The 25818-nt window shown below is 41.5% G+C and overlaps 1 protein-coding gene and 1 long non-coding RNA gene across 2 annotated transcripts in view; both read left to right on the top strand.

The window, feature by feature from the left end:
- Window positions 1–23943, top strand: part of LOC126236111 (uncharacterized) — a 255593-nt gene extending 231650 nt beyond the window's left edge. Inside the window, exon 3 of the long non-coding RNA XR_007544870.1 lies at window positions 23733–23943. This is a non-coding gene — a long non-coding RNA (uncharacterized LOC126236111). The remainder of the gene's footprint in view (window positions 1–23732) is intronic.
- Window position 23944: 1 nt separating this feature from the next.
- LOC126235005 (beta-1,4-N-acetylgalactosaminyltransferase bre-4-like) overlaps window positions 23945–25818 on the top strand; it is a gene marked incomplete at its 5' end in the record, with an annotated part of 115373 nt that continues 113499 nt past the window's right edge. The window contains one exon of the mRNA XM_049943742.1: window positions 23945–24146. Within this exon, the coding sequence (XP_049799699.1) occupies window positions 23945–24146 (202 nt within the window). The remainder of the gene's footprint in view (window positions 24147–25818) is intronic.

Raw genomic sequence — 25818 nt, 5'->3', positions numbered from 1 at the left:
TGTCGACAATGCTGCAGATGGTGAGCTCTGCTTTCATCCCGCTAGTGAGACTCGCAGTCTTCACTAAATCAGATAGCCGCCGGAAGCCAGAGAGGATTTCCTCCGATCCATAGCGACACACATCATTGGTGCCGACATGAGCGACCACCTGCAGATGGGTGCACCCTGTACCCTTCATGGCATCCGGAAGGACCCTTTCCACATCTGGAATGACTCCCCCCGGTATGCACACGGAGTGCACATTGGTTTTCTTCCCCTCTCTTGCTGCCATTTCCCTAAGGGGCCCCATTACGCGCCTGACGTTGGAGCTCCCAACTACCAGTAAGCCCACCCTCTGCGACCGCCCGGATCTTGCAGACTGAGGGGCAACCTCTGGAACAGGACAAGCAGCCATGTCAGGCCGAAGATCAGTATCAGCCTGAGACAGAGCCTGAAACCGGTTCGTCAGACAAACTGGAGAGGCCTTCCGTTCAGCCCTCCGGAATGTCTTTCGCCCCCTGCCACACCTTGAGACGACCTCCCACTCTACCACAGGTGAGGGATCAGCCTCAATGCGGGCAGTATCCCGGGCAACCGCAGTCTTAGTCCGATCGGGGGATGCGAGGGACGAGCTGGCCGTCCCCGACAAACCCCCATCCGGACCCCCACAGTGATGCCCATTGGCAACAGCCTCAAGCTGTGTGATCGAAGCCAACACTGCCTGAAGCTGGGAGCGAAGGGATGCCAACTCAGCCTGCATCCGAACACAGCAGTTGCAGTCCCTATCCATGCTAAAAACTGTTTTGCAAAGAACGTCTGAACTGATCTACAGAGAGCGCAAACAAATCGACAAAATTTAAACGGTTATTAAAATACAAGATTGCCTAGTAAATGCAGTAATGCTACTACTTGCGCACTGCTGACACACTGCTCGGCAGCGGAAGGAGACTACGCGATTTTACACTATTCAGGTACTAAAACGCGATGCTACAACTCTCAAATACTATAATACGCCCGAAATTTATGTATCAAACAATGCAAGTACCAAAAACACGCAAAGAAATTAAGAATTAAACTATGTAAGAAATGAGTGAGCTAGGAGTATACGACTTGCTGCTGCAGCTGCTTATCCAACGGCGGCAGGGAGCACACTGATGGAGCTCTAGTTTTGTCGTAACAAGGGTCCAGAGTTCCAGCCGTGGTCTTCATACTTTTTGTACCGTAGTACGTGTGAAACAGTTACACAATATGTTCCAGTCATGTAAAAGGACTGTTCGCAGTTTATAGCAATGTTCCATTGACAGTCAACCTCAACGACCACTTCGTTTATTCGAAAGTAGCAATCCTATAAAGTACATTTGTAATTCCACAGAATAAACGAAAACAGTCGGAATAGAAGAACAAAGAAAGAATTGCATCAGACGTGCGGGGGGTGGTGGGGAGGGGGGGGCGGACGACGACGACTGCTAGATGGCAGCATCATCTTCCGTGTACTAACTCCGAACAGTCATCTGGAACATCTTCCTGAAATGTATAACAGTTTCACTTTTACTGCAGTACAAAAACTGGCATGACCACGGTTCGAAACAGAGCCTTTGTACGACGAACTAACGCTCTACTGACTTCCCCACTGAAGCTCCACACTACATATAATCGCTCTTCCTGCTTAGTAAACTATTAATATTTGTTGTGGTGTATATAAAACTCAGAAGAGAGAAAAGGGCGATTATGAATTAGGGGAAAAATCGGCGAAGCCTTTGTTTAGGCCTGTCTTTGAAATCATGATGCGTGACCGTGGAAACGTGATTAATCAGTTTTGTGCGTCAGAATTAATGCAGTAAAATGACGCTTGGAAATCGCCATCTGACTTAGTTCTTATGTAACTAAATGAAGGTAGCTTCGTTTTGTTGAACGTGCTGTGAGCACTTAGACGATTGCGACAATGGTGACCGATCCATTACATCATCGCATTAAGACGACCAACAACAAATATTTGCTAAAAACATTGAAAATTGTTAAATGAGAACAAGGAGGAAACTAAATAATACAATTTTTTAAACAACCGTTCCCTGAGATGGCTATGGCAGCAGGGGAGGTGGGGGGGGGGGGGGAGAGAGAGAGAGAGAGAGAGAGAGAGAGAGAGAGAGAGAGAGAGAGAGAGCATTTTTCATAAAGCAAAATCATATCGTAAATAATTCACAGAACATGTTAGATCGGGGAGCTGTGATACTAGCTGTGGGATTACCGTGGACATAAACAAGGGAGTGACCAACGCTGTACGTTGTTTTGAAGTCAGTGGGTGGGGTCTGGCGCCGTCTTAAGTTGCCCAAACCATTGGCAGACTACTGTTTACAATTACATCTTGTTGATTATTTCTTTCGTGTCCACACAAACACTATTTTAAAAACTAAAAATTACAGTGTTTCATGAATAACATAGTGTCAGGAAGGCAATTTCGCACTTTTTCTGTACTTGAATGCATATTTGCTCCAGTAATGTTGATATATTCGAATAATGAAGAACAGCAAGTATTGATGTGAAAAGGACGCTTTCGTAAGCCGCGTAATTCCACTTTAACTGGATCTGCATCGATAGCAAATAAAACCTGGAACTCCGAAAACAATGCTTGTTTGCTTACTGGTACTGCTTCTTGTTCGTTACATTTCCAGCTTCCAGCTCATACGCACATCATTTTTAATGTTCACGTCCGCAAAAGAGTTCTTTGTTAGCCCAGAATAGTGGACAATGAGGAAAGAAGCAAGGCCTGCTATAGTATCTTGTGCTTGTCAACAAAGTGAAAGATTATTAAAATGTGCACCCGTAAACGACGCAAACTGCTACTTTTTATGAAACGCCTACATCTGAACCCAAAGAACGGCTCTTCTTCTTCTTTTACAACCACGAACGTCAATAGTTATTCCCAAGAGTCTAAACTGGGCACGGGCACGTCAGGGTGACGTCACTGGGAAGGTTTTTTCTTTCTTTTTCTTTTCCATGAGGATTACAGGCAGAGGCTCACAGTTATGCCACAGTCTAGCAAAACAGTCGCGACACTCCGCCTCGTTTTTGGGGAATACTGAAAAATGGGCTACAACCCGTCGGCTTTGAGCAATGATGTTGCAAATTACCACATTGCAAATATTTTAAGACGAAAGTTGAGAAACAAACAATTTTAGTACAGAGAAAACAGCTCATGGACATGCATCATGTAACATCCAGATTTCGATCGTCACTTCCCACCGTTATCAGAGATGACAACCCGCAACAAATGGGAGAGAAATTCACTAAATAACTGGCTACGATCACGTTTAATGCTCGCATTAGTCAGGGCGTTATCAGCAGAGTGCTCTCAATGCTACGTAACGCTCATTGGCTTTCGGAGAATGCGTAACTTAGGTGCGCAGAACAAGCCTAAACTCGACCGCCATCGTTCGTGACTCCAACTATACCGGTAGCACTAGCGAAGGCGAAAAAAGCGAGAAACGTAAAATTTGTTTCCTGTGCTAAAGCTGACCTACATAGGTCAGCTAAACAATAGGCTACAACCGTTGCAGTTACGCTGAGGCACAGAATGCCAATGTTAAGTACGTTGCTTATTTTTTTTTTTTTTTAAGACAAGAATAGATTGCAGAGGAAACAGCTATTTGATCGACTCACTATCAGACAGAGCTATAATTCAAAACATCTACGCAATTGATTTAAAATTGCCACCAGTGACAAAAAGCGTACATAATATCTACCTCTTAATAACGCATTCTTCTATTTCTATTTACGATAACGTTGCTTCGCCACAGAAGGAACAGATTTATTATCTGTGACTCGAAAATAAACAGGTTAATGTCATATGACTACAATATGACGTTACTGGTCAAAGCCGACGAGTTTTATCCTATTCTTAAGTTGACCTTGAAAATCGTAACCACAGCCTACGAAATAGTCAGGACACACTGGTGCGAAAGTTGACAGCGACACTAGCGCTCCAAGCGATGAGAAAGCAGACTGTTACATGCGGCGTAAGGATAGTGTCCGTTTTAGGTTTTTTCTACTTAATTAACGGAATTGTTTCATTTTTGCGTTCCATGCATTTTGTAAGTTAGCAAGAGACATGAACTATTGTAAAATACAGCCGAATCACACTGAGTCAATGAAAACTCATGAATGAAGAAATACTTTCGAATATTTCTGTATTTGCAGCTTATTCCGCTGAAAGCAAGATAAAATCTGCACATTCCGTGTATGAGAAGCATATATTTCAGTTATTGTCTGTTATCAAATGCGCTTCCTTGAGACTTTACGAAAAAAATATGGATTTCAATGATTCGACCTTAGTTACACTTCAGTGGAATTTCTAATACACGAATATTTTTGTAAATGTAATTACTTTTATTTTAAGAGCATAAAAGATGTGTACACAAGGAATGGAAAGTTTCACAGGTAACACCAATGTTCAAGAAATGTAGTAGGAGTAACCCACTAAATGACAGGCCTATATTATTAACGTCGATATGCAGCAGGATTGTGGAACGTATATTGTGTTGGAACATTATGAATTACCTCGAAGAGAGCAGTCCGTTGACACACACACAGTCAACATGGGTTTCGAAAACACTGTTCTTGTAAAATACAACTAGCGCTTTCAACACACGAAGTGTTGAGTCCTATTGACAAGGGATTTGAAATTGATTGCGTGTTTCTAGATTTCGAAAAGGCCCTTGACACGTTACCACACAAGCGGCTTGTAGTGAAATTGCACGCTTATGAAATACCTTCTTGTTTTGAGACTGGATTCGCGTCTTCCTGTCGGAGAGGTCACAGTTCGTAGTAATTGACAGAAAGTCGTCTGGTAAAACAGAAGTGATTCCTGGCGTTCTCAAAGATAGTGTTATATGCGCTTTGCTGTTCCTTATATATATAAACGATTTAGGAGACAAGGTTGTTTGCAGATGATGCTGTAGTTTATTGTCTAGTAAACTCATCAACAGATCAAAACGAATTGCAAAAAGATTTATAAAAGATATCTATATGGTGCGAAAATTGGCAGTTGACCCTTAATAACCAAAAGTGAGTGCTAAAAGGAAACCGCTAAACTTCGGTTACACGATAAATTAGCCTAATCTAAATGCCGTAAATTCAACTAAATATTTGGGAATTACAGTTACGAACAATTTAAATTGGAAAGAACACATGGAAAATATTGTGGGTAAGGCAAACCAGGGACTGCGTTTTATTGGCAGAGAACTTAGAAATTGTAACAGATTTACTAAAGAGACTGCCTGCACTACGCTTATCCGTCCTCTTCTGGAGTACTGCTGCGCGATCTGGGATCCTTAAGAGATAGGATTAACGAAGTACGTCGAGAAAGTTCAAAGAAGAGCTGCACGTTTTGTACTATCGCGAAATAAGGGAGAGAGTGTCACGGACAAGGCGTATTTCGTTGCGGCGGTATCTTCTCACGAAATTTCAGTCACCAACATTCTCCTTCGAATGTGAAAATGTTATTGACGCCGACCTCCATAGGGAGAAATGATCATCATAAAAAAGAAGGGAAACCAGAGCTCGCTCGGAAAGATGCACTGTTCGTGTGTTTGTTCTCTCCGCGCGCTGTTAGAGAGGAATAATAGAGCATTATTATAAAGGTGGTCCGATGAACCCTCTGCCAGGCACTTAGATGTGATTTGCAGAGTATCCATGTAGATGCAGAAAAGCGAATGTGTTGAAGTTTCTTGCCGTTCGTGCCTCAGATTTAGCAACAATTGTGGAATTGGTTTCTCCTGTGTTGGGTAACAGTTTTATTGCTTTTGGCGATTTATCACGTCTTTGCGGTTTTCCCTTAAACTGTTGTTGTGGTGGTTTATTTGATATGTTTAATAATGTACGTATTACATTCCATATAGTTTTCCTACTTCCCACAACACTAATTAGATCGAAAACGTAGCGAACAAAATTCTGCTTTGTTGAATAAATGCACGACGTCTTTCTGTAAAGGCAAAATCTTCGGGTGTTCACTAGCAATTTTTTGTTATTAAATGAAAAAGACATTATTCAGTAAATGTCTGTTCGTTAGAAGGGAATCTTAAATAAAGTGTCCTGTAATTCATTGTTTCGTACCTCCCAGGGTCCTCGGCAAACTAATTGACAATTTTTTGACGGTTGATTTTTGTGGTACGAAATATACTCCCGATTGTAAAAGCTGTGTTACAAATCAGTATAAACGTTAGTATTCGCACTAATCCGATATTGTATTCGGAAGTGTCGCTTATGGCCGCGTGAGGGCGCTTCTGTCACTGGGGCTAACAAAAACGGCGTCAGCTGAAGAATTGGATAAAACGTATCGGCTTTCACGAATGACGTCATAATTTACTCATAGACATTCTTTATTTTCGAGCCTTTGCTCACAGATATTAATGTCTTTACCTTCGAGCCATACATAATAAATCGGTTATCTCTTGTTGCTAAGCGCCATCATTGTAAATTGAAGTAAATGAATGTTGCTTAGACAGGGCTAGACGTTGTGTAAGATTTTTGTCGTTTGTGTTCTTTTAAATCATTTGTTCTTTCCATTCATTCGGCACTTATTTCCTTACTTAGCGAGTTTGAGATAATTTGGAAGAGTTGTTTCAGTGTGGACAATTTTTTCTTTTTTATTTTCTTCTGTAGGAATGGATTTGTCTATTTCTATCAATTGGAAGACTTAAAGCAGGTTTTGGGCGTAGATATGTCGACCATTCGTTTTTTCAATTACGTGCTCTTCTTGCTGATTACGTTCGATGTCGTGAGTGCGGGAACATATGCCCCTTAAAAGTGTGTCTGCTCGTCGTGCTCATGATTGAATAAGAGGTGTACCAAAAATCGAGCATGGCGTTCGATTCGACAAGGAACATGGTTTGAGAAACTGAAGCCGGCCTTGAGGGATATAATAAAAATTGCAGACTTTGTGTTTGAGGTGTCCTTTGTGGTTGTGTATGCATAAATGTTCTGTGAGTGAGCCTACCGTTCTACACTGGTAAAACTATTAGCGGGCCTTTGGGGACAGGTCGCGGGGGGGGGGGGGGGGGGTATTGTCGTCAAAATCCATGAGTCTCGTTTCCGCAAAACAAAGATCAGGGGGAACCTGCGGTGATTATTGGTTTAGGGGGCAGAGGGCTGTAATTTCAGGTACAGAATGCAATGTGGTTTTGGAAGTAGCTCACAATCGAACGGAGAAAGTGTTGGTGAGGTTATTTGAAGAGTATGTGGCAGGAAGTTCTGTAGTTATTTCAGAAGGGTTTTCTACGTTTAGAGTTTAGGGGAATAGAGGTTTTCAGCATTTTGTCGTGAATCATAACACTGAATTCAGATGTTCAACAGCTGGGGCTTGTAATAATAGTAGTTTGTTGTAATAATAGTTTGTTGTAATAATAGTAGTTTGTTGTAATAATAGTAGTTTGTTGTAATAATAGTAGTTTGTTGTAATAATAGTAGTTTGTTGTAATAATAGTAGTTTGTTGTAATAATAGTAGTTTGTTGTAATAATAGTAGTTTGTTGTAATAATAGTAGTTTGTTGTAATAATAGTAGTTTGTTGTAATAATAGTAGTTTGTTGTAATAATAGTAGTTTGTTGTAATAATAGTAGTTTGTTGTAATAATAGTAGTTTGTTGTAATAATAGTAGTTTGTTGTAATAATAGTAGTTTGTTGTAATAATAGTAGTTTGTTGTAATAATAGTAGTTTGTTGTAATAATAGTAGTTTGTTGTGGTCTTCAGTCTAGAGACCAGTTAGATGCCGCTCTCCATGCTACTCTATCCTGTGCAAGCTTCTTCATCTCCCAGTACCTACTGCAACCTACATCCTTCTGAATCTGCTTAGTGTATTCATCTCTCGGTCTCCCTCTACGATTTCTACCCTCCACGCTGCCCTCCAGTACTAAATTGGTGATCCCTTGATGGGTCATAACATATCCTACCACCCGATCCCTTCTTCTAGTCAAGTTGTGCCACAAATTTATATTCTTCCCAATTCTGTTCTGTACCACCTCATTAGTTATGTGATCTATTTATCGTCCATGTTTCACTTCCATACATGGCTACACTCCATGCAAATACTTTCAGAAACTACTTCCTGACACTTAAATCTATTATCGATGTTAACAAACTTCTCTCTTTCAGAAACGCTTTCCTTGCCATTCTCAGTCTACATTTTATATCCTCTTTACTTCTACCATCATCAGTTATTTTGCTCCCCGAATAGCAAAACTTACGTAGGCCTACTACTTTGTGTCTCATTTCCTAATCTAATTCCCTCAGCATCACCCGATTTATTCGACTACGTTCCATTACCCTCGTTTTGCTTTTTTTGATTTTCACCTTATATCCTCCTTTCAAGACACTGTCCATTCCATTCAACTGCTCTTCCAAGTCCTTTGCTGCCTCTGACAGAATTACAATGTCATCGGCGAACTTCAAAGTTTTTATTTCTTCTCCATGGATTTTAATACCTACTCCGAATTTTTCTTTTGTTTCCTTTACTGCTTGTTCAATATACAGATTGAATAACATCGGGGAGAGGCTACAACCCTGTCTCACTCCCTTCCCAAACACTGCTTCCCTTTCATACCCCTCAACTCTTACAACTGCCATGTGCTTTGTGTACAAATTGTAAATAGCCTTTCACTCTCTGTATTTTACCCCTGCCACCTTCAGAATTTGAAAGATAGTATTCCAGTCAACATTGTCAAAAGGTTTCTCCAAGTCTACAAATGCTAGAAACGTGGGTTTGCCTTTCCTTAATCTATCTTCCAAGACAAGTCGTAAGGTCAGGTATTGCCTCGCGGGTTCTGATCTTTCCCGAGGTAGGCTTCTACCAGTTTTTCCATTCGTCTGTAAAGCATTCGTATTAGCATTTTGCAGCCGTGGCTTACTAAACTGATAGTTCGGAAATTTTCACACCTGTCAACACATGCTTTCTTTGGGATTGGAATTATTATATTCTTCTTGAAATCAGAGGCAATTTCGCCTGTGAGATACATCTTGCTTACCATATGGTATAGTTTTGTCAGGACTGGCTCTCCCAAGACCGTCAGTAGTTCTAATGGAATGTTGTCTACTCCTGGGGCCTTGTTTCGACTCACGTCTTTCAGTGCTCTGTCAAACTCTTCACGCAGTATCTTATCTCCCATTTCATCTTCATCTACATCCTCTTCCATTTCCATAATATTGTCCTCAAGTACATCGCCCTTGTATAGACCCTCTATATACTACTTCCACATTTCTGCTTTCCGTTTTTTGTTTAGAACTGGGTTTCCATCTGGGCACTTGATATTCATATAAGTGGTTCTGTTTTCTCCAAAGGTCTCTTTAATTTTCCTGTAGGCAGTATCTATCTTACCCCTAGTGATATGCGCGTCTACATCCTTACATTTGTACTCTAGCCATCCATCCCTGCTTAGCCATTTTGCACTTCCTGTCCATCTCATTTTTTGAGACGTTGCATGGGGGCTTAATTATAATGTAATGAAAATGATTTTGATTTCTTGCTTTAGCAGCTGTCTGTCCGGTTACGAAGTCTCGTAAACGGTTGGCCCTGACTGTTATTATTACGCTATCTGACTGCTTAGAACAACAACAAGGAATGAAATGGAAATTTTCATTAACACAATTAATTAATTAAGTCCCCAGCAACTATAAAACCAACGCAACAACAAGCACAAGAGTAACTGTTCTGTGTGTGGGAGTGTGACTCAACGTACGCATCTGGCACGGTTCTTCTTCAACAACACAAGAATTTCTAAATAACATTTATACTGAATTAATTAAAGGAAATACAAATACCATAATTACTCAAGAGAACCACAATTACACTCTAATCCAAGAACACAAGCTAGATGCTTTGTTGACTGAACCTGTAATGACACATTATTTAAAACATGGAAATAATGAAAAATAAATCAAGTTTCGTTACCTTCATATATTGACCAAAATCACTCTCATAATTACAATATATCTCCACACCGACTCGCTATTACCACATCTCAACAAGAACCTTTCAGCATCACATCTCAGCAAGCACTCCCTACTAGCACATCTGAACACGAACTGACTACCACGAGTCCTCGACAAGCACTGCCCACTACGACATCCCAATAATCACTTCCCGTGGAGGCGGCGGAACAATGCTCTCTAGCGATCTCTGTCGCTGTGGCTCAGTGTAGCCACCTTTCATATGCCCTTCCTCCACGGCTAGAATTTGATGGTATTTTTGCCAGCATTGGTGGTGAAAATACCACCAAATTCGTCAAAAAAATATAGACAAAAATAAAAGATAATATTAATACGTAAATATCATATAACTAGATAAAATTTTGGCTTTGCACTGACCTTTCAATAACCTATTATATAGAATACAGTAAGCAATACAAATTCTATCATACATGTGACTTTACATAATAGTTTACACAAGTATTATGTGGTTAAACAATTCAATCAATAGCGTCAGCAATGACGAATATGTGCAGGTAAGAGTCTCATAGCTTTCCACAAACAGTAATACACAAAAAATCAGTTTATACAAATATTCACATAAACGCTTTCCATAGCCCAAGAATAAGCAGTTGACAGTTCCAGCAGTAGCACCCAGCAATGGTCAACAGGTGCAAAAACCAATAAGTAACATTTTTTCAATAGAAGCAGTCCATCAGTGGCACCCGCAATGTTGATCAGGTGCACACAGCAACAGGTGACTTCATTTCAGTAGAAGCAATCCATCAGTGGCACCCAGCAATGTTGAGTAGGTGCAGACACCAACAAGTAACACCATTTCAGTAGAAGCAGTCCATTAGTGGCACCAGCAATGTTGATCAGGTGCACACAGCAACAGGTGACATCTTTTCAGTAGAAGCAGTCCATCAGTGGCACCCAGCAATGTTGAGTAGGTGCAGACATCAACAGGTGACATCATTTCGGTAGAAGCAGTCCATCAGTGGCACCCGCAATGTTGAGTAGGTGCAGACACCAACAGGTAACACCATTTCAGTAGAAGCAGTCCATTAGTGGCACCAGCAAAGCTGAGCAGGTACACACAGCAACAAGTCACATTTCTCAGCAGAAGCAGTTCCATAAAATACACTGTCACTGATCACACTGTTCATCAGAGTTTATAAGCAGAAATTAAACATGTCCTAGTGGCACCAATATTGTAGAAAAGGTACAAGTAACAGTCCATAATTTTTTTTACAATCACTGATCACACAGTTCATCAGCAGAAATTAAACATGTCCTTGTGGCACCAATCATGTAGAAAAAGTGCAAGTAACAGTCCATACTATTCACCATAACTACTGAGACAGTTCAGTCATGAACAATAGTTTGAATGCACATACAATTTCTTTAACAAATTATTATTAATGCTCTTACACTAAACATACAAATCATAATAAACACACAAATGATATCAGGTAATTGTCACATTAACTATTACAGTACACAATAACAGTTAACCTATAATATTTATGGGTGTCAGTGCAAGCCACAACAAACAAGTGAAATAATATTTAGGAGATAGGTTGGGATCACTTCTCTGGGATTATAAAAGGAAAACACACAAAACACACACTCATCTTTCATCCACATTAGTGCTACTGTGTAATTGAATAGTGTTAACTGTGTAAATGCAATTCTGTCGAAATTTTATGTTCATTATGTGTATCAAGTAGTAGTGGCAGCAATGTATAATAGTCAATAATAGTTAAGTCAACGTCATAGTCATCATGTCAAGACCAATGTTTGCCAAGCCAGATCAAAATGTACGGTTGCTGAACAACTGTCAGTGTACCAAGATATGCAAATGCTTCCTCTCTCAAAAAAAGTATATACTGCTTTGTGATTTGACAAAGTGTGTGTGTGTAGACAATCTTCCTTCCACTTTAGTGTTCTAGTCTGTCATCTTCATCCTCCTTGTTCCATATAAACCAACAAAAACAATATGCTCCTCATTTACTTTACCTCTTATCCACCAAAACTCCAATAATCATCAACTTAAACTCAATAATTCACTAATACCTTTTCAATACGTCGATCATCAGTATCATTTATCTTACCTTTTGTCCACGAAAACTCCAATAGTCATCTACTTCACCTAATCTCAATACCTCAATAATACGTCGATACATATAAACCTCAGCACCAATATCATTTCACTTCCATAACAACTCTTTCCTCTAGTCAGTCTCCTCGAACAAGTACAGACAAAATCCTAGTGCAACTTCAATTCATCATCCCATACAATCCGAAGACACAGTGTCCACACACAACCTCTGTGTAATCCATCTGACCCAAATTTTCTACTCATTATAAATTATAAGATACATTTTGGTTCCTTGTCCATCATTAAATAAAAGAAATGCATACATGACCTCTAACAGACCTTAGTTCGAATAACCCTCAGTAATTAAGTACGATTACGGAGTGTGAATAATCATAATATTTCACAGTGTGTACACCACTTCAAGAATCATGGCAGAAGCAATCATGTGGAGTATTCCTTGTGTCAAGTGTCACTTCCTATTTCAATTGCTCACGAAAATGCAGTGTAATACTGTCAATGGTCTAAACCTAGTTTTGGTATGTCATGTCGTTAGCTTCCTTCCTAGTAACATAAATTTATACAGCTTCCCTAAAACCTCAGCTCATGTGACTTCTATGAAGTTTCTCGTACTAATGTCGTTCGTCGAATTATAGCAGTTCATTTTCTTATCTTAAAAATATAAGGCACTGAGCGTAAGCAAAACATGCAATAGCGAGTAACTATACCAGTAGAGAACAGAATGTCAACAAGTGGATGCAGCACAATCCCTATAACAAGGCTCTGCCAAGCGAACAATCTACAATTAATACCACAGTGTAACCTAAACTCTATGTTCGTACACTGTACATCAGCATTGCTATATTCTAAATTGAAGAGTAGTTATGACAACAAAACAGAAATGTGTAAATATGCAATCCATGCGCACAGCAGCAAACATGACTTACACAATAAACAGGTCATTAGCATCACATCGACATAAGCAAATAAATGTTCATATGTAATCTTAATAAGTACCCATGAAGGCGCAAGCAGACAAATCACAAAGTATAACTTACATATAACTACAGTCAGCACAATTAATCAGGTGACAATTATAATTTAAATTAATAAGCACAGCAGGCACATAATAAAAAAATATGACATCAGTGAAAAAGCATAGCAGCCAAGCGATGCATAATATATACAAATAACAACCCTGTTCATTAATTAATCATTGTCAAAATCAGTTAATATGCGTAAGCACGTCGCTTCACTAGTAAATCCATAGAACATGAAATTAGCACAAAGTATGAATCACGTAATCGCAAGCAGCAAATTACGTCTGAAGTACGTACCTAAGTGGAATTATGTTACCTGAAAAATAAACTCAATTAACCGTTACCTTTTTTTGTTTATTACTTTCTTCTTCGAAATGACATTCTTCCTGAAATTTTCTCAATAGCAAGTCGTCTTAACGTCGGACACGCACAGAATTTACCTGAAGGTCTTAAATACTTTATACAACCGTATCCTGAAAAATACTGAACGTTAATAACATAATTTATGAGGTCACCATAGCTTTATACTGAATTTAATCCGAGAAATTAGACTGTGTATTTGTTTACGTCTGTCAGTGCATTCGCACTGAGCGCTCGATCAGCTGTAGGCGCGTGACGTAGGAAGCGATTGTTTGCGGTCAACGACTGCTTTGTGCGGCGCGCAGACTTCAGTGTTGCTTTGAGTATCTGCCGCCGCCGGAACACGGCGCGGTATCCTTGTACTCTCCGCATGTTTACATGTAGCTGTTAGTTTCTCTAAAGTATGTCATTCCACAAAAATTTTTTTAAAAGTATATCATTCCACAAAAATTTTGGAAACTACGAACCTCACGTTTTGTGGTAGGAACAGCGTAATTACGAATAGCGTCTAGTTTCTCTGGATCAGGGAGAATACCTTCTGTAGAAATAATGTGACCGAGAAATTTCACCTGAGAACGACCAAATTCAGATTTTTCAAAGTTCACAGTAATGCCAACTCTTGCAAAAATACGTAATAATGAATCCAAAATTTTGTTGTGCTCATTCCAAGAACGTTTAGCAATAAGAATGTCGTCAACATAAGAAGTAATATTGTCACGAAGATAAACAGGTAAAATTTAGTTTAAACTACGAATGAATGCTGCAGAAAATATAGTAAGTCCAAACGGTAATTTCCAAAGTCACTGTCGGGTAAAACAGTCAAATCTGGTTATTCTTTACCTACTGTCTAGATAGATTGATAGTAGAAGAGTTGTTTTTATAGATGCAAAGAATAGCGAAAGAGTAGGCAGCGGTGCAGAAAACTAAAAGGGAAATAACACCACTACAGCTCGGGGCCCTATGCTCGCTACGGCACATATTCACTTAGAGTAGTGAATCCCCTGAGGACTTTAATAGCTGCACATTAATTTCAGTTTGTGACTTAGTGTCACATTTGGCGGAAGTGCGCACGTAAATCGATCCAACCATGAACATGTACGTATGTCTTTCCTAGAATTGCAAAAGATCTTAAATTTCCGAACAGTCAAAAAGTGTTCACAGTCAAAGCTTCCGCCTCGCGGCGACAAAGACCTACCGCGTCTGTCCCAGTTTGAATGTCGATTATTGTCAAGTTCGCGCGCCTGGCGCTCTCTTGTTGCATCCCGTAAATGAAACAAATTACTTTCTTCAAACCCCTCTGGTATCTGTGTTTCTAAATTTCTTCTACTGTCTTTTCCTACGATTTCGCCTTCAGTTTGTTTGACTTGCTTTTGTAATGCCTCTACTTCCCTTTTAACGCGTTCATTAAACTTTCCCTGATTTTCAACATGCTTATTTATGTTCTGGTACTCTTCGGTTTCTGCAAATGGTAATGGAGCTGTATCATCCGAATCTCTGTCCCCATGTAAACTAAGATTTGTCAATTTATCTGAAATTTCCTCAACTCTTTCCGATAAGTCACCTATTTTTTCTCTCTGTTTACCTACGTCTTCCGTAAGTGTCGCGACTCGGGTTTCAGTATTGACACATTTGGTAGTTAACTGTTCATATTGTTGTGTTAGGTTATTTATTCTGTCATTTGGTACGGATTCCTCGATTCTCTCAAATATCTCTTCCTTATCGTGTGCACGTTGTAAATTTAACTCTGAAAATTTTTGTACTATCACGCGATCTCTTTCTTCCTGTTCTCTATCCTGTTCCCTTTGTCTAATCTCTACTGCAACTAATCTACTATTGTGAGTATTCAAAATTGGTTGTACTTCTTCTCTGATTTCTCTCTTTAATTCATCTTTCATATTTTTAAAACAAGTCCCTATTCGTGAATCTAACCGTGTTTCCATTGTTTCCATCTGTGTTTTTAATTCAGATCTAAACTGTGTTTCCATTGTTCCCATATCATTTTTTAATTCAGATCCCAAAGTTCCCATCCGTGTTTCCATTCGTGTTTCCATTGTTCCCATCTGTGTTTTTAATTCAGATCCCAAATTTAATATTATACCCATCAACTGCTCCATTTGATCTGGTTCGAAATTCTTTTCGCCCCTATCATTTCTCGCAAAACCAGTTTCCTTCGTCATAGCTGTATAGCCATCTGTGTTCGATACTATTCCAGAATCTTCTGTCGTTAGTCTCGAATTCTGAAAATTTTCTAATTGTGAAAAGTTTTGAATTGGTTCCGGACTATTTTCCCGACTTATTACATTGTTTTCCACTTCATTATTCAACATACTGTTCTCTTGTGTTGGCGAGTTCGCCATGTCAACAATTTCATCATTCTCACTATTCATCATTTTTGCCTTTTTCATTGATCGCGTAATCATTTACAAAACAAACAAAACACGTCACTGTACGAAAATTACACACAATGACTCTTTATCATCAACAATACCATTCACTCGAAATGTTTCCCTCAAACACGATTAACGAACAATTGAAATAATTGCACTAAATCGTCAAACGCGTATACAAGACAACAAATCAAATTCAGAGAAAAAAATACCATTATAAGAATGACAATTACCAAATCTACACATGCAAAACAGACTATAATTACTAAACTAAAAGTTACTACAACAATGCTACTGTCTACTATTTTTACAATCAGAAGATTCCAAGGGACGATCCGAAGCAGTGGTCGCCACGTGCATGGGGGCTTAATTCTATGAAATGCAAATAATTTTAATTTTTGCTTTAGTAGCTGTCTGTCCGTTTACGAAGTCTCGTAACGGTTGGCCCTGACTAGTATTATTACGCTATCTGACTGCATAGAACAACAACAAGGAATGAAATGGAAATTTTCATTAACACAATTAATTAATTAATTAATTAATTAATTAAGTCCCCAGCAACTATAAAACCTACGAAACCAAAGCACAAGTATCACTGTTCTGTGTGTGGGAGTGTGACTCAACGTACACATCTGGCACGGTTCTTCTTCAAAAGACAAGAATTTCAAATACCATTTATACTGAATTAATTAAAGAAAATACAAATACCATAATTACTCAAGAGAACCACAATTACACTCTAATCCAAGAACACAAGCCAGATGCTTTGTTGACTGAACCTGTAATGACACATTATTTAAAACATGGAAATAATGAAAAATAAATCAAGTTTCGTTACCTTCATATATTGACCAAAATCACTCTCATAATTACAATATATCTCCACACCGACTCGCTATTACCACATCTCAACAAGAACCTTTCAGCATCACATCTCAGCAAGCACTCCCTACTAGCACATCTGAACACGAACTGACTACCACGAGTCCTCGACAAGCACTGCCCACTACGACATCCCAATAATCACTTCCCGTGGAGGCGGCGGAACAATGCTCTCTAGCGATCTCTGTCGCTGTGGCTCAGTGTAGCCACCTTTCAACGTTTTATTCCTTTTTGCTAGCTTCATTACCTACTTGATCCACTGCTGCCTTGACTACTTCATCTCTCAAAGCTACCCATTCTTCTTCTACTGTATTTCTTTTCCCGTCCTTGTCAGTCGTTCGCTAATGCTCTCTCTGAAACTCTCTACATCCTCTTGTTCTTTCAGTTTATCAAGGTCCCATCTTAAATTCCCACATTTTGCAGTTCCTTTAATTTTAATCTACAAAATGGTTCAAATGGCTCTGAGCACTATGCGACTTAACTTCTGAGGTCATCAGTCGCCTAGAACTAATTATACCTAACTAACCTAAGGATATCACACACATCCATACCCGAGGCAGGATTCGAACCTGCGACCGTAGCGGTCGCTCGGTTGCAGACTGTAGCACCTAGAACCGCACGGCCACCCTGGCCGGCTTTACAGTTCATAACCAGCATATTGTGGTCAGAGTCCACATCTGCCCCTGGAAATGTCTTACAATTTAAAACCTGGTTCCTAAATATCTGTCGTACCATTATATAATCTATCTGAAACCTTCCAGTATCTCCAGGCCTCTTCCATGTATACAACCTTCTTTCATGGTTCTTGAATCAAGTGTTAGCTATGATTAAGTTATGCTGTGTGCAAAATTCTACCAGGCGGCTTCTTCTTTCATTTCTTCCCCCCATTCCATGTCCACCTACGTTTCCTTCTCTTCCTTTCCCTACTATCGAATTCCAGTCACCCATGTCTATTAAATTTTCGTCTCCCTTCACTATCTGAATAATTTCTTTTATCTCATCATACATTTTGTCAATCTCTTCGTCATCTGCGGAGCTAGTTGGCGTATAAACTTGTGCTACTGTGGTAGACGTGGGCTTGGTGTCTATCTTTGCTACAATAATGCGTTAACTATGCTGTTTGTAGTGGCTTACCCGCGCTCCTAATTTGTTATTCATTATTAAACCTACTCCTGCAGTACCCCTGTATTCACCTGACCAGAAGTCGTGTTCCTCCTGCCACCGAACTGCACTAATTCCCACTATATCTAACTTTAACCTATCCATTTCCCTTTTTAAATTTCGTAACCTGCCTGTCCAACTAAGCGCTCTGACATTCCACGCTCCGATACGTAGAACGCGAGGTTTCTTTCTTCTGGTGTAATAATAATAAAATCTGTTGTGGGGAAGGGGGAAACGACGCATTTCGACACTACAGAGCCATTTAGATAATATTTATGGAGTTGTAGTGTACCCGATAGATATTGCCCGTTTAAGTGTCTCTTTAAACATGTTGGGCCAAATGTACCCTCCAAAATTTACTTGTTAATTTCACGTTGGGATGGGGGTGGGAGGTATATGATGACTAAGGAAAAGTGTGGGTTTGGTCGGGATGGTTGAGGTATTGATTTGGAGTTTTGGGATTGGTATATTATTATTCTTCTTCATATGTTAGCTGATGTTTTTTCTGTGGATATTTTTTTTAATATTTTAGTTCTTTTAGGCGAGGTGAACTTTGTGATGTTCTGTTACTTGTGTATTTGTATGTGGGTATGTGATTTTTGTTGACGTCTTTTACGGCCAGCTTTGGCTTTTTCGGAGGAGTTTGTGTATGGTAAGTTTAGCTTTTTATTTTTACATTGTACTGAATTTGTGTTTTTTCATGTATTTGTCGTATTTCATTGTTATTCGTTATGTTTGGGTTCCTCACCTGCAGCCTATATAGGTCACCTGAAGAATTGGATACTAGCGCTAACGAAAAAGAAGAAATCGACGTACATAGCATTGACATCCTGTACCTCGATTGAACCACGCGCTGGCGAAAAAGAACGACATAAATAAAATTTGTATCCCATGCTTCAGTTGTAGGTCAACTTTTTTTTTCGCCTTCGATGGTAATGGTATCGACTGAAAATTGTCAGTCCTACTGGCGACGGCAAAAAAAAGACGGTAGTAAAATTTGTATCCCATTCTTCAGTTAAGCTATGTAGATCAACTGGAGAATAGGATACTAGTGCTAACGAAGGCGATAAATAATGACATTCATGACATAGTGAATTAGTTAAAGAGGATGGGTAAAAAAATGTGGCCTGAGTCTTCAGTATGTTAGTACTGTCTAATTTTGGAACTGGGTTCCTCTGTAGTCCTTCTGAGCTGAAAATACACAATTGTTTTGGGTGCTATTTTTAGTTTATTTTGTTTGAACCAGTTCATTTTCTGAAGCAGTTGCGTGCTTTTCGCCTCCAGTGCTGCTCTCGAGTTAGCAGACACCACTACGAGCAGGTCATCGGCGTACGCCACCACACCTCTTACCCTGTCGTCACCGTCCAGGATGTTCGGCAAGGGCTCGATTGTGATACCTGCCGTCCGCAGATAAAGCCCTGTGGACATGCCTTTGTTATTCTCTTGACAACTTTGCGTGTGTCAGCCCTTCACTCCGCCACTCTCCCTCTGCAGTAGGCGAGGAGGCCATTGAGAGGGAAGCTGATAGCCGCATTTCCCTTAACCTGGCGAAAAGGGACGCCCACCACAGGTTGTCAAAAAGCCTCTGCTATGTTGATTAGAATGGCATTCACGTATTTTTCGCTGATACTATTTGTAACTGTGAGTGTTCCTTTGACGGAGTCTTCTATTGATCTACTTTCTCTGAAACCGAATTGGCGGGGATGAGCCCGAAGAAGCGTCTGTATGATTGTAAGCGGTCACACAGGGGCCTTTCCTGCACCTTAGCGAGTGTTTAAGAGGCAGATCGGTCGGTACGTTTTGGGGTCTGTTGGTTTTTCGCCTTTGGATTTCCTGAACGTTATTAAATTAACATTTTTCCAGAGGTTTGGAATTCTGCGTGGTAGTAGTGCCTCGTTGAAAATGTTCATAAGAATAGGTGTGATTTGTGTTACTCTTTGTTTTAATGTTTCTGAAAGTATTTTATCTGGGCCGGGTGCGTTTCGGCTTTCAGGTCTCCTAATTGCCGTCGCAGCCTTTTCTTGTGAGAATGGTATGGTTACGCTGTCCTGTCTCCCAAAAGTAAGGTCTCCTATTTTTTTATAAGTACATAGACCTGTTTACGTCTACAATGCTTTACAGCTTGAACATTTATCTATTTTTCTACATAATCACCATTTCTGTCGATGCATTTTTGTAGACGCTGTGGCAGTCTTTGTATGCCCATGTCATGCCAGCTCGCCGCCATGCTGTGCGGAAAGTTATGAACCTCTTCTTTCACCTCGTTGTCCGAGCTGACTCGCTTTCCGGCCAAATGTTCTTTTAACCTAGGGAACAGGTGACAGTCACTGGGCGCCAAGTCAGGACTATAGGGTGGGTGGGTGATAATGTTCCACTGAAACTGTTGCAGGAGAGCAACGGTTTGCCGAGCCATGTGTGGGCGAGCGTTGTGGTGAATGTGTACGCCCTTGCTCAACATTCCTCTTCTCCGGTTCTGAATTGCCCGTTTGAGTTTTTTTAGTCTCTCACAGTACCTGTCAGCGTTAACTGTGGTCCCAGCGATCCAGCTTAGACGACGAGGTGAAAGAAGAGGTTCATAACTTTCTGAACAGCATGGCGGCGAGCTGGTATGACATGGGCATACACAAACTGCCACAGCGTCTACAAAAAATGCATCGACAGAAATGGTGATTATGTCGAAAAACAGCTAAATGTTCAAGCTGTAAACTGTAGAAATAAACAGGTCTATGTACTTATTAAAAAAAATAGGAGACCTTACTTTTGGGATTACGCTCGTATGATCGGCGCATCCTGTCTCTTAGGTCAGTGCGGTGTCGCTCGTCCTGTGTGGAGACGTCGTCTGGAAGGAACCTGTTTAGGAGATATTCTACTAAGATCTCCATCCTTTGGTTATTGTGCCGTCAGCTTGTTTTAGCGTCGACAGAACTGTCGTTGTCGTAAGTTGTTCTGTTTATATCTTGATTAGTTGCCCCCCAGAGGTCTTCTTATAATTGGGTTTGACGAAATTGGTCCAGTAATCTTACCTTCTTGTCTTTACTTTGGCATTTCAGTTTAGCGTCAAGATACAGGTCGAGTCTTGTCTGTCTTTCGGGAGATGTCTTGGCTGGTTGTTAGTACTTTTTGTCCCGTGAACCCTACCTTACTCTTGCCAGTTCTGTCCACCACGTTGTTTCTGTCCTCGCCTAGTTTTTACCCGTAGTGTAGCTGCTTCGTGTGTTCTTTGCAGGACCTCTGCCAGAACATGAGTTTTGCAATACATACTGCCTTGAATAGTATGTAGTGACGACGCCTCAGCAATTTCTCGCACTTTTTGCCATTTGGCCTTTCTTACAAGTAGACGCTGCTGTTCATAGTCCATATTATGTGTATTGACATGTTTGTCTGTGGTTATGACGATTGCGTTGTGGGCGCTGTGTGTAGCTCTAATACCCTCCACCTCTTGACTACTGGAAGAAATTTTATGTTACGTAGAGAAAAATGTTACTTAACGCCACCAGCGTCTCTGCGTTAGGTAGGTGGCTGCCCCTATCTATTCAGTATGAAGAGATTGCGTTCATTTACCACGTCAGCCACTAGTTGCCCCCCTGTCTTCAGTTCTACAGGAGTTCTATATGAGTTCCACAAGGGGAATTTTGCGTTGATATCGGTTAGAATGAGCAACCTTTCTCTTACAGAGTGTTGCGCAATGTCCTTTATTTTGTCTAAGATAGGTTCTATATCATATGAGTATTGAGGCGTATATAGAAGACATGAGCCATACATCCAGACCGTATGTTGTTTCCGCTGGCGCGGCTTTCGCGTTTGGTGTTCCTGCTTTTGTTTGATCTCAGGGCCTACCTAGTTCTATACTTACTAAGGTGCTACACTGGAAATTTAGTTGTATTACTTTCAGAAGGGGTCTCCAGTGAAAGAAAACGACTTGGGTGTGGTTTCTTTAAAATCCAGAAACACACCATGTGCTCTCCGGAAAGTCCTTGTACACTGTTCAAAGATTCATGCGCTCTTCCCTTTGCGTACATGCCTCCCCTAAAATCTTACATAGTTCTTTGGCGTTTGTTCGGAGATTTTCAACCCTTAGGCTCATCCTGTCAGTTTATTGTGTTGGGAACCAGATTTTATCCCAATTTTCGTACTTAGTTTGTATGACATAGCCAGACTTGTTTGAAATATATCCTTGTTTTCTAGTATGCTAAGCCGCAGTTCAGCTTCTTAAGTAGTCATAGTTTACGTGTCTGACTGTATTCCGCTTGGGGTCCTCGGTTGGGTCTGGTTGGTGTTCTTGACTGTTGGTTTGTTGCTCCGATTTGGTTGTTCCCATCATTAGGGTGAGATGGTAACACTGCATAAGCGCGACAAAATCTTCTCGGTTCTCAAGCTGCGTCAATCCCAATAAAATTCTCGAAGGACGCCTCCGGCGGCTTTCCTGCTACTGTGGGACAGTGAGCAACAAATTAGGAAAATTAGGACGTCTACTGTAGCGAAGTGGATTGAGACCAGTGTTCCGGCCCGCCCCCAAGCTAAGAGATATGTTGCGCCCTGTCTTCGTGTGCTCGGTGTATTATGGTGTCCCTTTCGAGTACGGCAGTATGTGTATAGGCCAGACAATTCGCATAGTTGGGGAGCGTTGTACCGAGCACAAGAGACATATTAAGCAAAGGATCTCGACAAGTCGGTCATAGCTGAGCATTGCCTCTAAGAATTGACACACAATAGTTTGAGAACAAGAGTCTTCTCTCATGTGTCAGCATTCTGGGATTCGGTTATAAAAGAGACGCCTGAGATTAGAATGAGCGGCGACAATTTCAACAGAGACCAGGGCTACACACTGAGTAGGGCGTGGGGGGGCGGACGATGGATGTCGAAAGGAAGCAGCGACGGACTAAATTTCATACGCAATAACGTATTACCTAAAGTGAACTGTACGCAGAGTCCACGCAAAGCGTTTTTACCTGTGCACACTCACTAAAATTTCGTGTAAAGGTTCACGTAAATGCGATACAGCAAGTAACCACGACGAATAACGAAAAGAAATTCGGTCCTTTATCGAGAGAAGATATCGGGCTGTAACATGCGCAAGAGTCAAATTTTTCTATCGAATAGTTTCCTTGGTATCGGATGATAAGTATTTCATGGTTGCCGCCGCGTCCTCGCCGGCGGCTCGGCGAAAGTTCGTGTGGCCCGGGGTTCCGTACCTGACGTCACGCTCAGCGCGTTCTGTGATTGGCGGCGCGGACCTGGAGCGCAGCACGCGGCAGCGGTTCGACATGGACAAACCGCGACGCAGAGCCGCGCCGCGCCGCTGACGGCGTTTCCATGGCAACCACGACGCTGCCGCGCGGTTTTGACGCGCGGCAGTCCTAGTGGGAACCGGCCTTAACGCTTTTACGGAGGCGTGAGCGGCAGCGGCAGTTTCAAACGCGGCACCGGCCCATCGCCCCACCTGATATCACTCGATCCCGCGGCGGCCGGGAGCTGCTACGAGCTGCCCAACTCATCTTCCGCGCACACATTTTTTCGAGCCTTTCTGATTGGTGCCAGCATCCGTAATCGCAGATGTATAAGCGGGAAATAGTGCCAGGCCCGACAGTCAGTAGTTTTACTCCCGACGACGGTGGCGGAACTAGCCGTCGAAAGCTCGAGAATTTTATTGGGACTGACGCGGCTTGAGAAGCGAGAAGATTTTATCCAGCGATACCACCGCGAAAGACTCTGAGGACACAGTCTACGTAAGCGGATAACCCAATAGCGTGTTGCTGGCGGGAGAAGTTCAGCTCGCCGGTAGTCAGATGGCAGTTAGTTTTAAGTTTTACCCGTAGTGTGTAGCTCGCTTTGGGAACAGGAAACTGAGCTCTAGTATTGTGTTGCAGTGTGCCCGAATGAGTGTCGGCGCGGCATGTGGGCGGCGCTGCACAGCTGGCAGCGGTCGCAGCTGTGCAAGCTGCTGGCGGTGCTGGTGGCGGCGGCGCTGCTGGCGCAGTGCGCCTTCTCGCTGCTGGAGCCGCGCGGCCTGGAGCCGCTCTTCACCATCAGCTCGCTGCCCCTGCGCCGGCCCGGCCCGGGCGCCGCCGGGGCGTACCGCGCGCGCACTCACGCGCCGCCGCGCGGTCTGCTGTTCTCGGCCTCCGACGGCCTGCCCGCCGCCGACGTCACCGGCGCCACACCCGCCGCCGCGGACGCCGCCGCGTCGGACTTGGCGTCGCTCTCCGTGGACGGCGCAAACTCCTCGGCAGCCGCCAACCTCTCCGCGCTGCCCATCTGCCCAGTGCTGCCGCCCAACCTCGGTGAGTCCGTCTGTTCACTCTTTACTGATGGTCGGTCCAACTTCCTTTCATGACAGTCAGGTTTCGATCGCTAATTATCGTCGTCATTGTCTTCCTCTTCAGTTTCGAAAACTACTTTGATCAGTGCTATTTTTCTGGGGGAACGCTGGGGGATGCGTAACCCTAAACTTTTTCGTCGATAAAGTAATTTTTTTACGATGTTGAGAACTTGGAAGAGTGTCAAACATTCTTTCACGGACATAAATTCTTTTAGTTGATATTTTCGTGTTGGTAATTGTAATACGAGCGATACCAGTGATAGGTGTGGATGGTTTTTGTTGTATTGTTTCTTTAAATTGTGTTTTATAGATTAAATTCTGTGTTCGGTAATACTTCCTTGTATTGTTTTGTATGTCGGAGGGTTGACTGGACTCACCTGTTTCATTTGAGGTGTGTTATAGGTCAATTGAAGTGTAAGATACCATTTTCTTTTATTGTTCAGGGGCTGGTGGGAATCACGTGCTTCATTTGAGGTAATGTAAACTGAAGTGTTCGATACTACATTCTCTTGTATGTTTGGGTGTGTCTTGGCTTCATTTGAGCTGTAGTAAAGTCAACTGAAGAGTCCGATACCATTTTTTTTTTGTAGTTAGACATGTTGATGAGGTCATGGCTGAAAGCAGACGTGTCGTATCGCATGCTTCAGTTATAAGTAAATGAAAAAAAGCACTCAGTGCGATACATCTCTGTATACCCGGGCCGGTGAAACATGTCACTTTACAGCTCGCGTGTGGTTGGCTACACTGCGATTGCGAGGTTGCAATAGCTGCCACCGCTCACGCCCACAACTCCGAAGTACGTTTTGTAAATGTTAAGCTACAATCAGCGTTTGCACGTAAGTGCAACAAAGTACGTTTTTCTTACAATGGAGAGAACGACGACAGAGACTAAGCGTTTGATAGTATTGAAACCGGGAAATAAAAAAACCCGAAGTTACTGACAATATCTATGAAAAGTCGTTCCAAATTGTTACATTAACAGCTGCATGTAAAACGTATAATAATGTAAATCTAAGCATACCAAATAACACGCTATCCACACTCATAGAAAGAAATAAAGCAAAACATGCATAGCCTACCCGATTGCAGAGACAAAAAGAATTCTGTTCACTTTTACACTCACCAATTTACGATGTCAATGGCGCAATTCGATCCACTTCTCCTTCACTACCATGGGAATCGGCGTCAAAACCGTTGTCTTCATCATCAAGAGAAATCATAGATTGTTCGTTTTCATTTATAATGCCATCTATAGTCTGTGCGTCTCATATGAGTTTAGCAACGTGGTCTACTTTTTTTTCCTCCATGAGTCTTGTTTTTTTACTTCTAATGTACGCCCTGACTTCACTCCAAATCAATTCAATTGGATTAAAATGGCAGTGATAGGGCGGTAGCCTAATTACCAATTGCCCCTGTTCGCTTGCAATTTCACCTACAACATATTTAGGCGTCACAGCCTTATTTTGTTTCACGAGCGATTATAACAGCAGTTTTGTCATGCTCATGTCTCCAGGAGCGAATCTCGCCTGCAACCACTGCACCATAGTTTCCTTACGGTCACTAGTGGTCGGAGTTTTATCTAAAATCACTGAATGGTACGGTGCGTTATCCATCATAAAAACTGTCGGAACACT

Source organism: Schistocerca nitens, chromosome 2 (assembly GCF_023898315.1).
Source record: "Schistocerca nitens isolate TAMUIC-IGC-003100 chromosome 2, iqSchNite1.1, whole genome shotgun sequence".
Classification (NCBI taxonomy): domain Eukaryota; kingdom Metazoa; phylum Arthropoda; class Insecta; order Orthoptera; family Acrididae; genus Schistocerca; species Schistocerca nitens.
The sequence above is the reverse complement of the archived record's forward strand: the minus strand, read 5'-3'. Positions and strand labels throughout refer to the sequence as shown.